General features: G+C 46.4%; 1 protein-coding gene and 1 long non-coding RNA gene across 2 annotated transcripts in view; one reads left to right on the forward strand and one right to left on the reverse strand.

Moving 5' to 3' along the window:
• The window catches only part of LOC134730803 (neuroblastoma breakpoint family member 12-like), a 42,759-nt gene extending 22,174 nt beyond the window's left edge, over window positions 1–20,585 (reverse strand). The window contains exons 1-19 of the mRNA XM_063606285.1: window positions 20,193–20,585; window positions 17,466–17,675; window positions 15,582–15,687; window positions 14,532–14,746; window positions 13,420–13,480; window positions 12,745–12,956; window positions 11,700–11,805; window positions 10,650–10,864; window positions 9,538–9,598; window positions 8,863–9,074; window positions 7,818–7,923; window positions 6,768–6,982; window positions 5,656–5,716; window positions 4,981–5,192; window positions 3,936–4,041; window positions 2,886–3,100; window positions 1,762–1,834; window positions 1,087–1,298; window positions 42–147 (exon numbers count right to left, since the gene is read on the reverse strand). Coding sequence (XP_063462355.1) covers window positions 42–147; window positions 1,087–1,298; window positions 1,762–1,834; window positions 2,886–3,100; window positions 3,936–4,041; window positions 4,981–5,192; window positions 5,656–5,716; window positions 6,768–6,982; window positions 7,818–7,923; window positions 8,863–9,074; window positions 9,538–9,598; window positions 10,650–10,864; window positions 11,700–11,805; window positions 12,745–12,956; window positions 13,420–13,480; window positions 14,532–14,746; window positions 15,582–15,687; window positions 17,466–17,598 — 2,627 coding nt within the window. The 5' untranslated portion in view covers window positions 17,599–17,675; window positions 20,193–20,585. The remainder of the gene's footprint in view (window positions 1–41; window positions 148–1,086; window positions 1,299–1,761; window positions 1,835–2,885; window positions 3,101–3,935; window positions 4,042–4,980; window positions 5,193–5,655; window positions 5,717–6,767; window positions 6,983–7,817; window positions 7,924–8,862; window positions 9,075–9,537; window positions 9,599–10,649; window positions 10,865–11,699; window positions 11,806–12,744; window positions 12,957–13,419; window positions 13,481–14,531; window positions 14,747–15,581; window positions 15,688–17,465; window positions 17,676–20,192) is intronic.
• On the forward strand, window positions 17,808–19,997 carry LOC134730812 (uncharacterized). Its single transcript, XR_010112780.1, has 2 exons — window positions 17,808–17,924; window positions 19,690–19,997. It is a non-coding gene; the product is annotated as an uncharacterized LOC134730812 (long non-coding RNA).
• Window positions 20,586–20,938: the final 353 nt, after the last annotated feature.

Here is a 20,938-nt window from a genome sequence, read left to right on the forward strand (position 1 = left end):
ACACACCTGCCCCCCTGCCTGCCCCCATGGGGTCCCCTCACCTGAGCTCCTCCGCTTGCTTGAGCTGCTCCGCAAGCTTCTCCTCCTTGAACTGTCGTCGCTCATTCCTCAGCATAGATTTTATGAGGTCTTCGCACTCTTCATATTCTGAGAAAAGACAGACACGCCTGCCTCAGTGGAAGGCTGGACATGCTGCTGTGGTCATTGCCTACAGGGCAGGAGCCAGGTCCATCCCAAGGACAAAACTCTCCCCAGTACCAGGGTCTAGACAGGGATTTCCACATCTTTACTCTTCAGTCTCCTGCCTTTCTGGCATCTGATCCTCCAAAATTTAGAGATGAAGAAAGAGAACCTCAAGGGCACATCAAGGAAGCTGACAAGATGATTCAACCACAACGAAGTGGAGTCAGAATTCACAGTCCCTGAGGTCTGACTCTGAATGCGGGGCCACTTTCCCAAGCCTTGCAGCCTCTCCTCTAAAACACTGCACTGGGGCATGAGTAGTGATTTCTTGTACAGTCGGGAAGGCCCCTAGGACTATGGGACTGATGGTTTCCCTTTTACTGGGAATTTCAAGGACAACTATGCGAAAGATTTTTAAAATCTTTGATTTTTAAATCATATCTTCAGTTATGATTTTAAGAATCATATCTGAAGCATAAAGTGTGACACATAACACCATAAGGCCATGAAGGAAATATGCCCAAATGCTAATAAAGTTTGTGTTAATTTAGAAACAGCAGAATGAAGAACTAATAGATAGGATCGTCTCAGCCGATCCTCCCATCTAAGTCTCCTGAGCAGTTGGGACTATAGGCATGCAGCACCATGCCTGCCTAATTTTTTGTATTCTTTGTAAAGATGGGTTTCACCATATTGTCCAGGCTGGTCTTCAACTCCTGAACTCAAGTCATCCTCCCACTTGGGCCTTCCAAAGTGCTGTGATTATATGTGTGAGTCACAGCACCTAGCTCCATCCTAGTTTCTGACTAAAACAATAACAATATGTGTATATACAGCCTGTCCTCAGAATTGATCTTCCATAGCCTAGACAGAGGTATGAGACACAAGGAAAATAGAGGCTACCTGGGAGAATGTTTAGAGCATCCTGACATTCACCATGAGAGGATTCTCTGTCTACAACCAGAGGTGAGTTGACTTCGTATTCCTCAAATGTGATTTTGATGTTCTTGTGAGGCTGGTTGGAGTCACAAGGGCCGTGGCTATTTGAACAAGTGATGGCACATTCCTCCAGTGAGTCCTCAGGGACTTTGCTCTCTTCAGCCTTCTGCACCTCCCTGATGAGCCAGGTGGGACAGAGATGACAGAAGATTAAACACAGAGGGATTGGACCCCAGGGAGTCCTAGCTGGTTTTGACAGGCGGCATTAAGAGAGTGGTCCCAGAAAGCAAAATGAAGGTTCCCTTAAACAGGGAACAGGCAATCCTCTTCTCTCTGCAACAGAGCATGGCTGCCATGGGAGCCAGAGAGGAAGACAGCAGCTGGTGTTCAGTGCACTGGACAGATAGGAGCTGAGGAGGATGAAGACTCAGCTATCCCTGTATGGTACAGACATGACACTTGGCACACATAGAGAAACACGACAGCTGCCGCACCCTGTGTCTAAGCTGGGTTCAATTTCACATACTGTGGCCAAGGGGATGCGGGCTTTTGGCCCACCATAGATGCCAGAGAGGGTGTGCCTCCTAGACATTTTCATGTGTTACCACCCATTACTTGCTCCTGAGTATTCAGTGTTACCTGGGGGGAGATGATTTCTGCACTTTCTCAGCCTCCTCAACTTGAACATCTTCATCCTCATCTTCGTCATTTTCTATAAATACAAAATGTTCGTTCAGATATTTCCCACTTCACATTCCGCAAGCACAGTCAGCCCAACGTGCACAGAGACGTGAACATCTACGTATGGTTCAGCATTGTACTGAAAACTCTCATGTTTTATCTTTCACAAAATGCCCTGGCATGGTTTCCTGATCCATCGGGCAATGCATTTCTGATGTGGAGGGCCACCATCAAGATGTGGCCAAATACTGAAAAGACCTTTTGCTTCCCATATCACTGGAGGCTTGTGCAGCCTCTCTCTGGACTTTGGCAGCTGTCTCCCCCACCCTGCCACAGATCTGATTCCCAGGAACAGGCTTGGTGTCCTGTCACAGTTCGCATTTCAAACCTCATTCTTTCTCTTAGGAGAGGACAAACTTGTCCCACAGTCCTCTATGCGTCATGAGACTGCACGGGCCCTCCATGTGGCTTCTGCTGTGTTATTCAGGGACATTCTATCCATGGGGAGTGCTCCAGTCTGAAGCACTTCCTACCACCAAATGCCCCCACATCAAGTGCCTTCTCCAACACCACATGGAGAGGGGCTTCATCTCATTTTGAAAAGCATTCGTAAGTGTTCCCATATTTGGATGCTTCAGACCCTTGCAAGAGACAATTTGTCTGCCTTTGCACATGGAGAGAGAGAAACTCTGGAAAGATAAATCACTCACTCACCGACACTTACTAAGAACATTGCCAAAAAGACAGCCTGGGAACCTTCATTCTTAGCCCAGAGCTCTTTTCACTCCAACAAGCGCCCTCCCATCACAGCCTCCTTCCTGTCCTTTAAAACTAGACAGATGCTGCCTCTTGCTCCAAAGACCACCTTCCATCAAGGAAGGAGGGACACTTGCAATACTGTGACCTCCAAACCCATGGGTTTCCCATCTCTGTTCTTACCCAGGAAGTCCTGGTCATGTCATGGCCACATAGGTGTAGCAGAAAAAAACCCCACTGATGCAACTGTCATTGTGAAAGTATGGAGGTCTGGAGCCTCTCATAAGCCTGGGGTTTTGGGTCATCAGGGCCTATGGCCACCTTACCTGGGCTGAGCTTTTGGACAAGTTGCTGTGCCAGTCTACACCCCTCAGCCAGCTGTTCTTGGAGGTCCTGCCCCTGGGACTTGTCCGGCTCATCCGGAGTGAGGAGGGCCTGGACATGCTCATTCAATGAGCGGGCGGCATCTCTCCCTTCCCATAACTTCTCCTTTAACTGGGTCAGCTCTCGTTCCTGAGAGTGAGCCAGGACTTTATATTGCCTAAGGTGAGACGGTAGAGAAAATTTAAGAGTAGAAAGGGTTGAGTGATCCGTTCAAATATTGCAACAGAGACTTCTGAGACAATGTCCTCAAGGAGACCTTCAAGCAGAAGGTCAGCACATGTTCAAAGGAATGTCTGTGGCCAAGAGAAAGAATAGAAAATGGTTTACAGGCTTCCTCTGTATCAGAGAGGGCTCCTGCAAGATCCTCGATGATGTTCCATTCATCTTTCCCTTCTGTAAACAAAAGTAGGTGTCTTCCTAATTCCGTTTCAAAAAGACATCCTTTCAGTTCCTCACTCTGGCCATGGACATTTCCATGTGAAAATACACATAGTGCATCTTGCGGCCACTAGATACAAAGCCATGTACAGAAATGAGGCCAGATGCAGATGGGGCGAATTGAAAAGACGAAAGAAGAAAAGAATGACAGGGTCGAGAAGGCAACATTGATTGAGTGAAAGAATGAGAAGCCGCAGTCAGTCAGGAGGTGATTCTCACTCAGGGTAAGTGGGGTGGTGACGGCACACCATTTTGAGTATACTGAATGCTGCTGTGTGGTTCACACTCCTTTGGTTAATTTTGTGTTATGTAAATTTCACATCAACAATTACTTGCTCGAAAAAGAGAAAACAAGGCCCTGACAAACAACTGCAACCCATACATTTTTATTATACTTCTTCTCTGCTTGATAAATACTTGTGTGTTGCGAGCCTGCCATGGCAATTCCTGCCCTTCCCCTGGCCCAGCTTCGTTCTTATTTCTCCCCACCGAGCTGTTGTACTTCAGAGATGTACACACCTGCCCCCCTGCCTGCCCCCATGGGGTCCCCTCACCTGAGCTCCTCCGCTTGCTTGAGCTGCTCCGCAAGCTTCTCCTCCTTGAACTGTCGTCGCTCATTCCTCAGCATAGATTTTATGAGGTCTTCGCACTCTTCATATTCTGAGAAAAGACAGACACGCCTGCCTCAGTGGAAGGCTGGACATGCTGCTGTGGTCATTGCCTACAGGGCAGGAGCCAGGTCCATCCCAAGGACAAAACTCTCCCCAGTACCAGGGTCTAGACAGGGATTTCCACATCTTTACTCTTCAGTCTCCTGCCTTTCTGGCATCTGATCCTCCAAAATTTAGAGATGAAGAAAGAGAACCTCAAGGGCACATCAAGGAAGCTGACAAGATGATTCAACCACAACGAAGTGGAGTCAGAATTCACAGTCCCTGAGGTCTGACTCTGAATGCGGGGCCACTTTCCCAAGCCTTGCAGCCTCTCCTCTAAAACACTGCACTGGGGCATGAGTAGTGATTTCTTGTACAGTCGGGAAGGCCCCTAGGACTATGGGACTGATGGTTTCCCTTTTACTGGGAATTTCAAGGACAACTATGCGAAAGATTTTTAAAATCTTTGATTTTTAAATCGTATCTTCAGTTATGATTTTAAGAATCATATCTGAAGCATAAAGTGTGACACATAACACCATAAGGCCATGAAGGAAATATGCCCAAATGCTAATAAAGTTTGTGTTAATTTAGAAACAGCAGAATGAAGAACTAATAGATAGGATCGTCTCAGCCGATCCTCCCACCTAAGTCTCCTGAGCAGTTGGGACTATAGGCATGCAGCACCATGCCTGCCTAATTTTTTGTATTCTTTGTAAAGATGGGTTTCACCATATTGTCCAGGCTGGTCTTCAACTCCTGAACCCAAGTCATCCTCCCACTTGGGCCTTCCAAAGTGCTGTGATTATATGTGTGAGTCACAGCACCTAGCTCCATCCTAGTTTCTGACTAAAACAATAACAATATGTGTATATACAGCCTGTCCTCAGAATTGATCTTCCATAGCCTAGACAGAGGTATGAGACACAAGGAAAATAGAGGCTACCTGGGAGAATGTTTAGAGCATCCTGACATTCACCATGAGAGGATTCTCTGTCTACAACCAGAGGTGAGTTGACTTCGTCTTCCTCAAATGTGATTTTGATGTTCTTGTGAGGCTGGTTGGAGTCACAAGGGCCGTGGCTATTTGAACAAGTGATGGCACATTCCTCCAGTGAGTCCTCAGGGACTTTGCTCTCTTCAGCCTTCTGCACCTCCCTGTTGAGCCAGGTGGGACAGAGATGACAGAAGATTAAACACAGAGGGATTGGGCCCCAGGGAGTCCTAGCTGGTTTTGACAGGCGGCATTAAGAGAGTGGTCCCAGAAAGCAAAATGGAGGTTCCCTTAAAGAGGGAACAGGCACTCCTCTTCTCTCTGCAACAGAGCATGGCTGCCATGGGAGCCAGAGAGGAAGAGAGCAGCTGGTGTTCAGTGCACTGGACAGATAGGAGCTGAGGAGGATGAAGACTCAGCTATCCCTGTATGGTACAGACATGACACTTGGCACACATAGAGAAACACGACAGCTGCCGCACCCTGTGTCTAAGCTGGGTTCAATTTCACATACTGTGGCCAAGGGGATGCGGGCTTTTGGCCCACCATAGATGCCAGAGAGGGTGTGCCTCCTAGACATTTTCATGTGTTACCACCCATTACTTGCTCCTGAGTATTCAGTGTTACCTGGGGGGAGATGATTTCTGCACTTTCTCAGCCTCCTCAACTTGAACATCTTCGTCATTTTCTATAAATACAAAATGTTCGTTCAGATATTTCCCACTTCACATTCCGCAAGCACAGTCAGCCCAACGTGCACAGAGACATGAACATCTACGTATGGTTCAGCATTGTACTGAAAACTCTCATGTTTTATCTTTCACAAAATGCCCTGGCATGGTTTCCTGATCCATCGGGCAATGCATTTCTGATGTGGAGGGCCACCATCAAGATGTGGCCAAATACTGAAAAGACCTTTTGCTTCCCATATCACTGGAGGCTTGTGCAGCCTCTCTCTGGACTTTGGCAGCTGTCTCCCCCATCCTGCCACAGATCTGATTCCCAGGAACAGGCTTGGTGTCCTGTCACAGTTCGCATTTCAAACCTCATTCTTTCTCTTAGGAGAGGACAAACTTGTCCCACAGTCCTCTATGCGTCATGAGACTGCACAGGCCCTCCATGTGGCTTCTGCTGTGTTATTCAGGGACATTCTATCCATGGGGAGTGCTCCAGTCTGAAGCACTTCCTACCACCAAATGCCCCCACATCAAGTGCCTTCTCCAACACCACATGGAGAGGGGCTTCATCTCATTTTGAAAAGCATTCGTAAGTGTTCCCATATTTGGATGCTTCAGACCCTTGCAAGAGACAATTTGTCTGCCTTTGCACATGGAGAGAGAGAAACTCTGGAAAGATAAATCACTCACTCACCGACACTTACTAAGAACACTGCCAAAAAGACAGCCTGGGAACCTTCATTCTTAGCCCAGAGCTCTTTTCACTCCAACAAGCGCCCTCCCATCACAGCCTCCTTCCTGTCCTTTAAAACTAGATAGATGCTGCCTCTTGCTCCAAAGACCACCTTCCATCAAGGAAGGAGGGACACTTGCAATACTGTGACCTCCAAACCCATGGGTTTCCCATCTCTGTTCTTACCCAGGAAGTCCTGGTCGTGTCATGGCCACATAGGTGTAGCAGAAAAAAACCCCACTGATACAACTGTCATTGTGAAAGTATGGAGGTCTGGAGCCTCTCATAAGCCTGGGGTTTTGGGTCATCAGGGCCTATGGCCACCTTACCTGGGCTGAGCTTTTGGACAAGTTGCTGTGCCAGTCTACAGCCCTCAGCCAGCTGTTCTTGGAGGTCCTGCCCCTGGGACTTGTCCGGCTCATCCGGAGTGAGGAGGGCCTGGAGATGCTCATTCAATGAGCGGGCGGCATCTCTCCCTTCCCGTAACTTCTCCTTTAACTGGGTCAGCTCTCGTTCCTGAGAGTGAACCAGGACTTTATATTGCCTAAGGTGAGACGGTAGAGAAAATTTAAGAGTAGAAAGGGTTGAGTGATCCGTTCAAATATTGCAACAGAGCCTTCTGAGACAATGTCCTCAAGGAGACCTTCAAGCAGAAGGTCAGCACATGTTGAAAGGAATGTCTGTGGCCAAGAGAAAGAATAGAAAATGGTTTACAGGCTTCCTCTGTATCAGAGAGGGCTCCTGCAAGATCCTCGATGATGTTCCATTCATCTTTCCCTTCTGTAAACAAAAGTAGGTGTCTTCCTAATTCCGTTTCAAAAAGACATCCTTTCAGTTCCTCACTCTGGCCATGGACATTTCCATGTGAAAATACACATAGTGCATCTTGCGGCCACTAGATACAAAGCCATGTACAGAAATGAGGCCAGATGCAGATGGGGCGAATTGAAAAGACGAAAGAAGAAAAGAATGACAGGGTCGAGAAGGCAACATTGATTGAGTGAAAGAATGAGAAGCCGCAGTCAGTCAGGAGGTGATTCTCACTCAGGGTAAGTGGGGTGGTGACGGCACACCATTTTGAGTATACTGAATGCTGCTGTGTGGTTCACACTCCTTTGGTTAATTTTGTGTTATGTAAATTTCACATCAACAATTACTTGCTCGAAAAAGAGAAAACAAGGCCCTGACAAACAACTGCAACCCATACATTTTTATTATACTTCTTCTCTGCTTGATAAATACTTGTGTGTTGCGAGCCTGCCATGGCAATTCCTGCCCTTCCCCTGGCCCAGCTTCGTTCTTATTTCTCCCCACCGAGCTGTTGTACTTCAGAGATGTACACACCTGCCCCCCTGCCTGCCCCCATGGGGTCCCCTCACCTGAGCTCCTCCGCTTGCTTGAGCTGCTCCGCAAGCTTCTCCTCCTTGAACTGTCGTCGCTCATTCCTCAGCATAGATTTTATGAGGTCTTCGCACTCTTCATATTCTGAGAAAAGACAGACACGCCTGCCTCAGTGGAAGGCTGGACATGCTGCTGTGGTCATTGCCTACAGGGCAGGAGCCAGGTCCATCCCAAGGACAAAACTCTCCCCAGTACCAGGGTCTAGACAGGGATTTCCACATCTTTACTCTTCAGTCTCCTGCCTTTCTGGCATCTGATCCTCCAAAATTTAGAGATGAAGAAAGAGAACCTCAAGGGCACATCAAGGAAGCTGACAAGATGATTCAACCACAACGAAGTGGAGTCAGAATTCACAGTCCCTGAGGTCTGACTCTGAATGCGGGGCCACTTTCCCAAGCCTTGCAGCCTCTCCTCTAAAACACTGCACTGGGGCATGAGTAGTGATTTCTTGTACAGTCGGGAAGGCCCCTAGGACTATGGGACTGATGGTTTCCCTTTTACTGGGAATTTCAAGGACAACTATGCGAAAGATTTTTAAAATCTTTGATTTTTAAATCGTATCTTCAGTTATGATTTTAAGAATCATATCTGAAGCATAAAGTGTGACACATAACACCATAAGGCCATGAAGGAAATATGCCCAAATGCTAATAAAGTTTGTGTTAATTTAGAAACAGCAGAATGAAGAACTAATAGATAGGATCGTCTCAGCCGATCCTCCCACCTAAGTCTCCTGAGCAGTTGGGACTATAGGCATGCAGCACCATGCCTGCCTAATTTTTTGTATTCTTTGTAAAGATGGGTTTCACCATATTGTCCAGGCTGGTCTTCAACTCCTGAACCCAAGTCATCCTCCCACTTGGGCCTTCCAAAGTGCTGTGATTATATGTGTGAGTCACAGCACCTAGCTCCATCCTAGTTTCTGACTAAAACAATAACAATATGTGTATATACAGCCTGTCCTCAGAATTGATCTTCCATAGCCTAGACAGAGGTATGAGACACAAGGAAAATAGAGGCTACCTGGGAGAATGTTTAGAGCATCCTGACATTCACCATGAGAGGATTCTCTGTCTACAACCAGAGGTGAGTTGACTTCGTCTTCCTCAAATGTGATTTTGATGTTCTTGTGAGGCTGGTTGGAGTCACAAGGGCCGTGGCTATTTGAACAAGTGATGGCACATTCCTCCAGTGAGTCCTCAGGGACTTTGCTCTCTTCAGCCTTCTGCACCTCCCTGTTGAGCCAGGTGGGACAGAGATGACAGAAGATTAAACACAGAGGGATTGGGCCCCAGGGAGTCCTAGCTGGTTTTGACAGGCGGCATTAAGAGAGTGGTCCCAGAAAGCAAAATGGAGGTTCCCTTAAAGAGGGAACAGGCACTCCTCTTCTCTCTGCAACAGAGCATGGCTGCCATGGGAGCCAGAGAGGAAGAGAGCAGCTGGTGTTCAGTGCACTGGACAGATAGGAGCTGAGGAGGATGAAGACTCAGCTATCCCTGTATGGTACAGACATGACACTTGGCACACATAGAGAAACACGACAGCTGCCGCACCCTGTGTCTAAGCTGGGTTCAATTTCACATACTGTGGCCAAGGGGATGCGGGCTTTTGGCCCACCATAGATGCCAGAGAGGGTGTGCCTCCTAGACATTTTCATGTGTTACCACCCATTACTTGCTCCTGAGTATTCAGTGTTACCTGGGGGGAGATGATTTCTGCACTTTCTCAGCCTCCTCAACTTGAACATCTTCGTCATTTTCTATAAATACAAAATGTTCGTTCAGATATTTCCCACTTCACATTCCGCAAGCACAGTCAGCCCAACGTGCACAGAGACATGAACATCTACGTATGGTTCAGCATTGTACTGAAAACTCTCATGTTTTATCTTTCACAAAATGCCCTGGCATGGTTTCCTGATCCATCGGGCAATGCATTTCTGATGTGGAGGGCCACCATCAAGATGTGGCCAAATACTGAAAAGACCTTTTGCTTCCCATATCACTGGAGGCTTGTGCAGCCTCTCTCTGGACTTTGGCAGCTGTCTCCCCCATCCTGCCACAGATCTGATTCCCAGGAACAGGCTTGGTGTCCTGTCACAGTTCGCATTTCAAACCTCATTCTTTCTCTTAGGAGAGGACAAACTTGTCCCACAGTCCTCTATGCGTCATGAGACTGCACAGGCCCTCCATGTGGCTTCTGCTGTGTTATTCAGGGACATTCTATCCATGGGGAGTGCTCCAGTCTGAAGCACTTCCTACCACCAAATGCCCCCACATCAAGTGCCTTCTCCAACACCACATGGAGAGGGGCTTCATCTCATTTTGAAAAGCATTCGTAAGTGTTCCCATATTTGGATGCTTCAGACCCTTGCAAGAGACAATTTGTCTGCCTTTGCACATGGAGAGAGAGAAACTCTGGAAAGATAAATCACTCACTCACCGACACTTACTAAGAACACTGCCAAAAAGACAGCCTGGGAACCTTCATTCTTAGCCCAGAGCTCTATTCACTCCAACAAGCGCCCTCCCATCACAGCCTCCTTCCTGTCCTTTAAAACTAGATAGATGCTGCCTCTTGCTCCAAAGACCACCTTCCATCAAGGAAGGAGGGACACTTGCAATACTGTGACCTCCAAACCCATGGGTTTCCCATCTCTGTTCTTACCCAGGAAGTCCTGGTCGTGTCATGGCCACATAGGTGTAGCAGAAAAAAACCCCACTGATACAACTGTCATTGTGAAAGTATGGAGGTCTGGAGCCTCTCATAAGCCTGGGGTTTTGGGTCATCAGGGCCTATGGCCACCTTACCTGGGCTGAGCTTTTGGACAAGTTGCTGTGCCAGTCTACAGCCCTCAGCCAGCTGTTCTTGGAGGTCCTGCCCCTGGGACTTGTCCGGCTCATCCGGAGTGAGGAGGGCCTGGAGATGCTCATTCAATGAGCGGGCGGCATCTCTCCCTTCCCGTAACTTCTCCTTTAACTGGGTCAGCTCTCGTTCCTGAGAGTGAACCAGGACTTTATATTGCCTAAGGTGAGACGGTAGAGAAAATTTAAGAGTAGAAAGGGTTGAGTGATCCGTTCAAATATTGCAACAGAGCCTTCTGAGACAATGTCCTCAAGGAGACCTTCAAGCAGAAGGTCAGCACATGTTGAAAGGAATGTCTGTGGCCAAGAGAAAGAATAGAAAATGGTTTACAGGCTTCCTCTGTATCAGAGAGGGCTCCTGCAAGATCCTCGATGATGTTCCATTCATCTTTCCCTTCTGTAAACAAAAGTAGGTGTCTTCCTAATTCCGTTTCAAAAAGACATCCTTTCAGTTCCTCACTCTGGCCATGGACATTTCCATGTGAAAATACACATAGTGCATCTTGCGGCCACTAGATACAAAGCCATGTACAGAAATGAGGCCAGATGCAGATGGGGCGAATTGAAAAGACGAAAGAAGAAAAGAATGACAGGGTCGAGAAGGCAACATTGATTGAGTGAAAGAATGAGAAGCCGCAGTCAGTCAGGAGGTGATTCTCACTCAGGGTAAGTGGGGTGGTGACGGCACACCATTTTGAGTATACTGAATGCTGCTGTGTGGTTCACACTCCTTTGGTTAATTTTGTGTTATGTAAATTTCACATCAACAATTACTTGCTCGAAAAAGAGAAAACAAGGCCCTGACAAACAACTGCAACCCATACATTTTTATTATACTTCTTCTCTGCTTGATAAATACTTGTGTGTTGCGAGCCTGCCATGGCAATTCCTGCCCTTCCCCTGGCCCAGCTTCGTTCTTATTTCTCCCCACCGAGCTGTTGTACTTCAGAGATGTACACACCTGCCCCCCTGCCTGCCCCCATGGGGTCCCCTCACCTGAGCTCCTCCGCTTGCTTGAGCTGCTCCGCAAGCTTCTCCTCCTTGAACTGTCGTCGCTCATTCCTCAGCATAGATTTTATGAGGTCTTCGCACTCTTCATATTCTGAGAAAAGACAGACACGCCTGCCTCAGTGGAAGGCTGGACATGCTGCTGTGGTCATTGCCTACAGGGCAGGAGCCAGGTCCATCCCAAGGACAAAACTCTCCCCAGTACCAGGGTCTAGACAGGGATTTCCACATCTTTACTCTTCAGTCTCCTGCCTTTCTGGCATCTGATCCTCCAAAATTTAGAGATGAAGAAAGAGAACCTCAAGGGCACATCAAGGAAGCTGACAAGATGATTCAACCACAACGAAGTGGAGTCAGAATTCACAGTCCCTGAGGTCTGACTCTGAATGCGGGGCCACTTTCCCAAGCCTTGCAGCCTCTCCTCTAAAACACTGCACTGGGGCATGAGTAGTGATTTCTTGTACAGTCGGGAAGGCCCCTAGGACTATGGGACTGATGGTTTCCCTTTTACTGGGAATTTCAAGGACAACTATGCGAAAGATTTTTAAAATCTTTGATTTTTAAATCGTATCTTCAGTTATGATTTTAAGAATCATATCTGAAGCATAAAGTGTGACACATAACACCATAAGGCCATGAAGGAAATATGCCCAAATGCTAATAAAGTTTGTGTTAATTTAGAAACAGCAGAATGAAGAACTAATAGATAGGATCGTCTCAGCCGATCCTCCCACCTAAGTCTCCTGAGCAGTTGGGACTATAGGCATGCAGCACCATGCCTGCCTAATTTTTTGTATTCTTTGTAAAGATGGGTTTCACCATATTGTCCAGGCTGGTCTTCAACTCCTGAACCCAAGTCATCCTCCCACTTGGGCCTTCCAAAGTGCTGTGATTATATGTGTGAGTCACAGCACCTAGCTCCATCCTAGTTTCTGACTAAAACAATAACAATATGTGTATATACAGCCTGTCCTCAGAATTGATCTTCCATAGCCTAGACAGAGGTATGAGACACAAGGAAAATAGAGGCTACCTGGGAGAATGTTTAGAGCATCCTGACATTCACCATGAGAGGATTCTCTGTCTACAACCAGAGGTGAGTTGACTTCGTCTTCCTCAAATGTGATTTTGATGTTCTTGTGAGGCTGGTTGGAGTCACAAGGGCCGTGGCTATTTGAACAAGTGATGGCACATTCCTCCAGTGAGTCCTCAGGGACTTTGCTCTCTTCAGCCTTCTGCACCTCCCTGTTGAGCCAGGTGGGACAGAGATGACAGAAGATTAAACACAGAGGGATTGGGCCCCAGGGAGTCCTAGCTGGTTTTGACAGGCGGCATTAAGAGAGTGGTCCCAGAAAGCAAAATGGAGGTTCCCTTAAAGAGGGAACAGGCACTCCTCTTCTCTCTGCAACAGAGCATGGCTGCCATGGGAGCCAGAGAGGAAGAGAGCAGCTGGTGTTCAGTGCACTGGACAGATAGGAGCTGAGGAGGATGAAGACTCAGCTATCCCTGTATGGTACAGACATGACACTTGGCACACATAGAGAAACACGACAGCTGCCGCACCCTGTGTCTAAGCTGGGTTCAATTTCACATACTGTGGCCAAGGGGATGCGGGCTTTTGGCCCACCATAGATGCCAGAGAGGGTGTGCCTCCTAGACATTTTCATGTGTTACCACCCATTACTTGCTCCTGAGTATTCAGTGTTACCTGGGGGGAGATGATTTCTGCACTTTCTCAGCCTCCTCAACTTGAACATCTTCGTCATTTTCTATAAATACAAAATGTTCGTTCAGATATTTCCCACTTCACATTCCGCAAGCACAGTCAGCCCAACGTGCACAGAGACATGAACATCTACGTATGGTTCAGCATTGTACTGAAAACTCTCATGTTTTATCTTTCACAAAATGCCCTGGCATGGTTTCCTGATCCATCGGGCAATGCATTTCTGATGTGGAGGGCCACCATCAAGATGTGGCCAAATACTGAAAAGACCTTTTGCTTCCCATATCACTGGAGGCTTGTGCAGCCTCTCTCTGGACTTTGGCAGCTGTCTCCCCCATCCTGCCACAGATCTGATTCCCAGGAACAGGCTTGGTGTCCTGTCACAGTTCGCATTTCAAACCTCATTCTTTCTCTTAGGAGAGGACAAACTTGTCCCACAGTCCTCTATGCGTCATGAGACTGCACAGGCCCTCCATGTGGCTTCTGCTGTGTTATTCAGGGACATTCTATCCATGGGGAGTGCTCCAGTCTGAAGCACTTCCTACCACCAAATGCCCCCACATCAAGTGCCTTCTCCAACACCACATGGAGAGGGGCTTCATCTCATTTTGAAAAGCATTCGTAAGTGTTCCCATATTTGGATGCTTCAGACCCTTGCAAGAGACAATTTGTCTGCCTTTGCACATGGAGAGAGAGAAACTCTGGAAAGATAAATCACTCACTCACCGACACTTACTAAGAACATTGCCAAAAAGACAGCCTGGGAACCTTCATTCTTAGCCCAGAGCTCTTTTCACTCCAACAAGCGCCCTCCCATCACAGCCTCCTTCCTGTCCTTTAAAACTAGATAGATGCTGCCTCTTGCTCCAAAGACCACCTTCCATCAAGGAAGGAGGGACACTTGCAATACTGTGACCTCCAAACCCATGGGTTTCCCATCTCTGTTCTTACCCAGGAAGTCCTGGTCGTGTCATGGCCACATAGGTGTAGCAGAAAAAAACCCCACTGATACAACTGTCATTGTGAAAGTATGGAGGTCTGGAGCCTCTCATAAGCCTGGGGTTTTGGGTCATCAGGGCCTATGGCCACCTTACCTGGGCTGAGCTTTTGGACAAGTTGCTGTGCCAGTCTACAGCCCTCAGCCAGCTGTTCTTGGAGGTCCTGCCCCTGGGACTTGTCCGGCTCATCCGGAGTGAGGAGGGCCTGGAGATGCTCATTCAATGAGCGGGCGGCATCTCTCCCTTCCCGTAACTTCTCCTTTAACTGGGTCAGCTCTCGTTCCTGAGAGTGAACCAGGACTTTATATTGCCTAAGGTGAGACGGTAGAGAAAATTTAAGAGTAGAAAGGGTTGAGTGATCCGTTCAAATATTGCAACAGAGCCTTCTGAGACAATGTCCTCAAGGAGACCTTCAAGCAGAAGGTCAGCACATGTTGAAAGGAATGTCTGTGGCCAAGAGAAAGAATAGAAAATGGTTTACAGGCTTCCTCTGTATCAGAGAGGGCTCCTGCAAGATCCTCGATGATGTTCCATTCATCTTTCCCTTCTGTAAACAAAAGTAGGTGTCTTCCTAATTCCGTTTCAAAAAGACATCCTTTCAGTTCCTCACTCTGGCCATGGACATTTCCATGTGAAAATACACATAGTGCATCTTGCGGCCACTAGATACAAAGCCATGTACAGAAATGAGGCCAGATGCAGATGGGGCGAATTGAAAAGACGAAAGAAGAAAAGAATGACAGGGTCGAGAAGGCAACATTGATTGAGTGAAAGAATGAGAAGCCGCAGTCAGTCAGGAGGTGATTCTCACTCAGGGTAAGTGGGGTGGTGACGGCACACCATTTTGAGTATACTGAATGCTGCTGTGTGGTTCACACTCCTTTGGTTAATTTTGTGTTATGTAAATTTCACATCAACAATTACTTGCTCGAAAAAGAGAAAACAAGGCCCTGACAAACAACTGCAACCCATACATTTTTATTATACTTCTTCTCTGCTTGATAAATACTTGTGTGTTGCGAGCCTGCCATGGCAATTCCTGCCCTTCCCCTGGCCCAGCTTCGTTCTTATTTCTCCCCACCGAGCTGTTGTACTTCAGAGATGTACACACCTGCCCCCCTGCCTGCCCCCATGGGGTCCCCTCACCTGAGCTCCTCCGCTTGCTTGAGCTGCTCCGCAAGCTTCTCCTCCTTGAACTGTCGTCGCTCATTCCTCAGCATAGATTTTATGAGGTCTTCGCACTCTTCATATCCTGAGAAAAGACAGACACGCCTGCCTCAGTGGAAGGCTGGACATGCTGCTGTGGTCATTGCCTACAGGGCAGGAGCCAGGTCCATCCCAAGGACAAAACTCTCCCCAGTACCAGGGTCTAGACAGGGATTTCCACATCTTTACTCTTCAGTCTCCTGCCTTTCTGGCATCTGATCCTCCAAAATTTAGAGATGAAGAAAGAGAACCTCAAGGGCACATCAAGGAAGCTGACAAGATGATTCAACCACAACGAAGTGGAGTCAGAATTCACAGTCCCTGAGGTCTGACTCTGAATGCGGGGCCACTTTCCCAAGCCTTGCAGCCTCTCCTCTAAAACACTGCACTGGGGCATGAGTAGTGATTTCTTGTACAGTCGGGAAGGCCCCTAGGACTATGGGACTGATGGTTTCCCTTTTACTGGGAATTTCAAGGACAACTATGCGAAAGGTTTTTAAAATCTTTGATTTTTAAATCATATCTTCAGTTATGATTTTAAGAATCATATCTGAAGCATAAAGTGTGACACATAACACCATAAGGCCATGAAGGAAATATGCCCAAATGCTAATAAAGTTTGTTTTAATTTAGAAACAGCAGAATGAAGAACTAATTGATAGTGTTTACTGTGTGCCAATAAATGTTCTAGGAGATTGACAAGAAATAGCTCATGTAATTCACTGCAGCAACTTACAGAGGTAGGTATTATTGTAGTACCCTCTGAACAGGTGAGGTAACTGAGGGACAGACACGACAAGCAACTTGGATGGAGCCCAGGAGACAGGCCCACGGTCCCTGCTCTGTACACTGCACTGCTGTCTCCACACATTCTCGGGTGCGATCTTTCTTCCTCTTTAGCAACAAGACTCTGTGCCCCAGGAAGCAGGACCTCACTCTCACCAAGCTACTCTCTGCTTTTTATTCTTATTTTTATTTGTCATTATTATTATTATTATTTGAACAGTCTTGCCCTGTCGCCCAGGCTGGAGTGCAATGGCAAAATCTTGGCTCACTGCAACCTCAGCCTCCTGGGTTCAAAGGATTCTCCTGCCTCAGCCTCCTGAGCAGGGGTGATTACAGTCACCTGCCACCACGCCCATCTACTTTTTGTATTTTTAGCGGAGATGTGGTTTCTCCATGTTGCCCAGGCTGGTCTCAAACTCCTGACCTCATGATCTGCCCACCTCAGCCTCCCAAAGTGCTGGGATTACAGGAGTGAGCCACCATGCACGGCCCCTACTCCCTGCTCTTGATGCTGTCACTTATAGACAGCACAGGTTCTATTAGGAGTAGACTCCTCCTGAAGCCCCTCAGAGCAGGTACTGGCTACTATCACCAAGTTTCCCTCAGAGTCACTAGAACAGAGCTTTGCCTGTTGGGCCTCAACAGAAACTTGAACTGAATAAAAGTTCACTAGTCTCAGACATTTAGAACAACAGACTAGATGTTATTTGTCTGCAGGATCTTATATGGTACAGAGACGATTCTTGAAAACACGATTGAGCCTCTTGGAGAAAACAGGTCATTCTGTGCCTGTGTCAGAAATCAATAAATGGCAGTTTAACTCTAGTCCCACCCCCACCTGATTGCAAACATGGAAAGTTGCTAAATACTTTGGTACCTCTGTCTTCCAACTTTGACAAAATGTTAAAATACCCATTTCTGTTTTCCTAGAAGTACAGGAAGGATGAAATTATTTTTGATGGAGAGAGCATTTAGTGTCTCAGAGAGAAGACAGGACATCATTCATCACTTTCATGATGGTGAGCCTATAGATCTTACTGTATTTCTTCTGTCCGTTGGCCAGGAAGCTGGCCAGTTGAGTTACAAAACATTTCTCTTGGAGGCTTCTGAACTGCTGTTTCTTCTCTGCCAGCTGGGGGCGCAATTTCTCGTTGATTTCTAGAATGTTCATCTCTGCCTACTCGCTGGACAAACGGCCAGCTGATACCACCATGCTGACGTTTGTGGCAGAAGAGGTGGGGCCAGGGACTGGGGAGAAGAAAGGCAAACACATGATGGGTTAAAAACTGGTGAAATCAAATAGGTTTAATCAGGACTGAGGGATGTCAGTAACTGAAATTCTTAACTTACTGTTGTGAAAAATGTGATCACTCCCCACAACACTTTAGGATCCTTCACCGCAAAAACAAGGTTCGAGGTGCCTGAACACAGAGCTGAAAGCACTGCCAGTACCTCAGACTCTGATAAGAGTGAGGTAGAATGTGGCCAGCGTGCCAGGTAACCATCTGCAGTTGCCATAACAGAATTAGAAGGTGGGGGTGTCACGGAATCTTAGGAGCCCTGCATTCGAATTGCCCAGGCTTTGCTGAAACACAGGCACCCTAGTCTCACCTGAGGGTCACCACCAATGGGGATCATTCCTTCAGCATTCACTCTCAGTATTCGTGTACCCTAGTGACAATGCCACAGACCCGTGTCTTTCCCAATACATCTAAGCATATTCCTCACTGTTTATCTCTTGTCTGTACAACATCATCAAGGCAGAAACAGTTTCCCAACAGGTTATATTTTCTTAATGGTAGTCATGAAGTCACCCCACCTGCTCTCAGTTAAAACAGAGCTTAAGGCTTTTCCACAAGTGTAAGATATCAAACTTTTAGCCTGCCCTGATATCCTCCGGGTCTTCTGCAGTTTTTTCTGTATCCACTAGAAAGTGAATAATTCATTTTTTTTAAATGTTTTCTTTCCTGTCTCAGTATTCTTGCTGCTGCATCCCATTGTTAGACTGATTTCTTCTTTCTTACTGGGGCACCTTCTTGGGTTTTCATTACATTCTACACCAGTTTGACATCCCTACGTCCAAAGCTCTTCCTCTATGTGGGTTGATTTGTTTTTTAATGTCACTGAGCACTACATTTTATACTTGTCACTTATAGATGTCATTCTAGTGCCACAAGACCTCTTTTCAAGGTATCAAGTGATCAAAGTCATTTATATAGAGGTCTCCTGAAAACATGTGTGACCATCTATCTAGGGAAGTTTTGTAAACCTCATGCTATTTTGTTGTTTCCATTTTGTTTTCCCATATACTGAAAAGAACAGGGCCACGAGCAGTTCTTATGGAATATGGTTTGAAATATATTTTGTTAAGATGACCTAACACCATTGATTTTGGGTTGCATTCCACTAACAGAACATGGCAAGATCAAGGTTATGGTCAGGGTTGTTTGGCGATCCTCAGTGTTGCAGTGCAGTAGAAGGTGAGTTTGAGGTGAGAGGAACAAGTAGGAAAGAGTGACCCCCTGAACCACCTCTTCGCTTTCTCAGTTTTCATCCCCACCTAGGTTTTGTGAGCCTGGAACTTGAGAGACTGTTCTGTAGCCCAGGTCTCCTAAGATTGGCTGCTGGACTTGCCTGAGTTGAGGGTGCAGTGGGTTGACCCTGGGCTGCCCAGCATTCATGTGGAAGTGAAGGAAGGAGGACTGGTTAATCCCATTTGAAAGCATCCCTCTCTGCAGCCCGCACCATCTTCCAGTGACACTGTAAGGATACTGCTTTGAGATGTATCAAAGCCTTTAAGTCAATGTATTTTCTAGGGTCTGGGAGACCTGACATTCTGTGTCAGAATGAAAATCTGTCAAGTTTCTACATGAAAAAACTGCAGGTTCACAAAGTGTCATGGGTTACTTGAGGTCACAAAGGGATGAGTTTTCAGCACTGCCAATAAAAGCAATCACAATAATTATTCAGTAATTATTCATAGGATCCATACAATCCAGTAAATATTCACATATTTACTAATTATTCATTGACCAATTCGTACAAGGTATTTTGCTCAAAACTGTGTTTATATTTGGACATTGTATCTTCATCATAATCCTTAAGGTAATGCTATCATCTATAAGTAACAGATAAGAAACCTGAAGATGAGGGACAGCTAATCACGTATTTGGCCATATTTCCAGTTTTTGGTTTTTGTGATGCTGGAAGAATGAGCAGAATGGGTCACGGGAAGAGTATTCATTCCTGTATTATTTTCCAGGACAGAGGTGTGCCCTTCTAGAGTACTGGGACCAAAATTCAGAAGTGTCTGAAACCTTGCTTTAACAGTATGGGAAATAACCTCTATCACCTGGAATTTCCCTGGAACTTTGGAATGTACAAGAGAAGTATGAGACGTGGGTCTTCCCTTGGCTGTGTTTCATTCACTCTTCTATGGAATACCAATGATTCTCACTAAGACTTTTGCCTTTTTATAACCACAATGTATGTCTTATGGAGAAGATTTTACACTTTGCTCTATTTAGAAACAATAAATATGAGCAATAGTTTTAGGTTTTATGCCCTGGACTTCATATTTTTCTGATTTCTGTTTTGAGATTAAATTCTCATGTAAATAGAAAAATACTTATTATTTCTCATAAGGCCAAGTTTGTTATCAGCTTGAGTTTTTGAAGATGAAGCACAAACTTTTGATTTTATCGTTGTCCTCATCAGCGCCACTCATTGTCTCTCAGTATGACCTGGACTTGCCCCTGCATTTACCCTCGTCCTGCTGAGCCATCTCCATGCACTGCCCAATTCCATCAGTGATTTGGGGTCCTCCCAAGGCTCCCTGAAATGTGCACAGGGATCAGGACATCAGACACATTCCAGACACAAAGGCAACCCACACTGTAGAGTGAGCAGCTGTGTTCCCACTTCCCTAATGTTCCAGTGATGTCCTCAAACTGAAGGGAACACTTTCCCTTTTTAAGGGTCTGTTCTTCATGTCTCAATGCCTCTGATCTAGTGAACACAACTGTCCTGAAACTGAAAGAACCTGCTAAATTTCGAGTTTCTGGTTAGGTGGCTAGAATAGGTTTATAAGACTTCCTTACTTACCTATGACTGCTGAAGTTTGAATTCTTAGCAGTATGATTCCTTTTCTTGTAAGCTGAGCAGCTTAGGAAGGATTGGCCATGTTGCTGTGCAAAAAGAGGTAAACTTAATTTCTACTCAAAGCATGCTTGAATTTGAAACTAGGGCTTCCACTCTTCCAAAGTTGGACTGTCACTACCTCAGGCATGTGTCCCGAAGGGCTCATGTCTCTGTTGTACTCAAAGTTCAAATGGAGCCCAGCAAGCCAGATCTCCTTTACTTCTAGGTTCCCTCAACAGTTTCTCCTCTGCTTTAGAGACTACCTTGAAAATATTCTTGTCCTGCTGTTGTGTTTTGGCTTTGGAATGATGTGATGCAGCTCAATGGGTCCTACCCCCAAGTTGATCAGAGTAAGAAACAGCTGGGAAAGT

This window comes from Pan paniscus, chromosome 1 (assembly GCF_029289425.2).
Source record: "Pan paniscus chromosome 1, NHGRI_mPanPan1-v2.0_pri, whole genome shotgun sequence".
NCBI classification, from domain to species: Eukaryota; Metazoa; Chordata; class Mammalia; order Primates; family Hominidae; genus Pan; species Pan paniscus.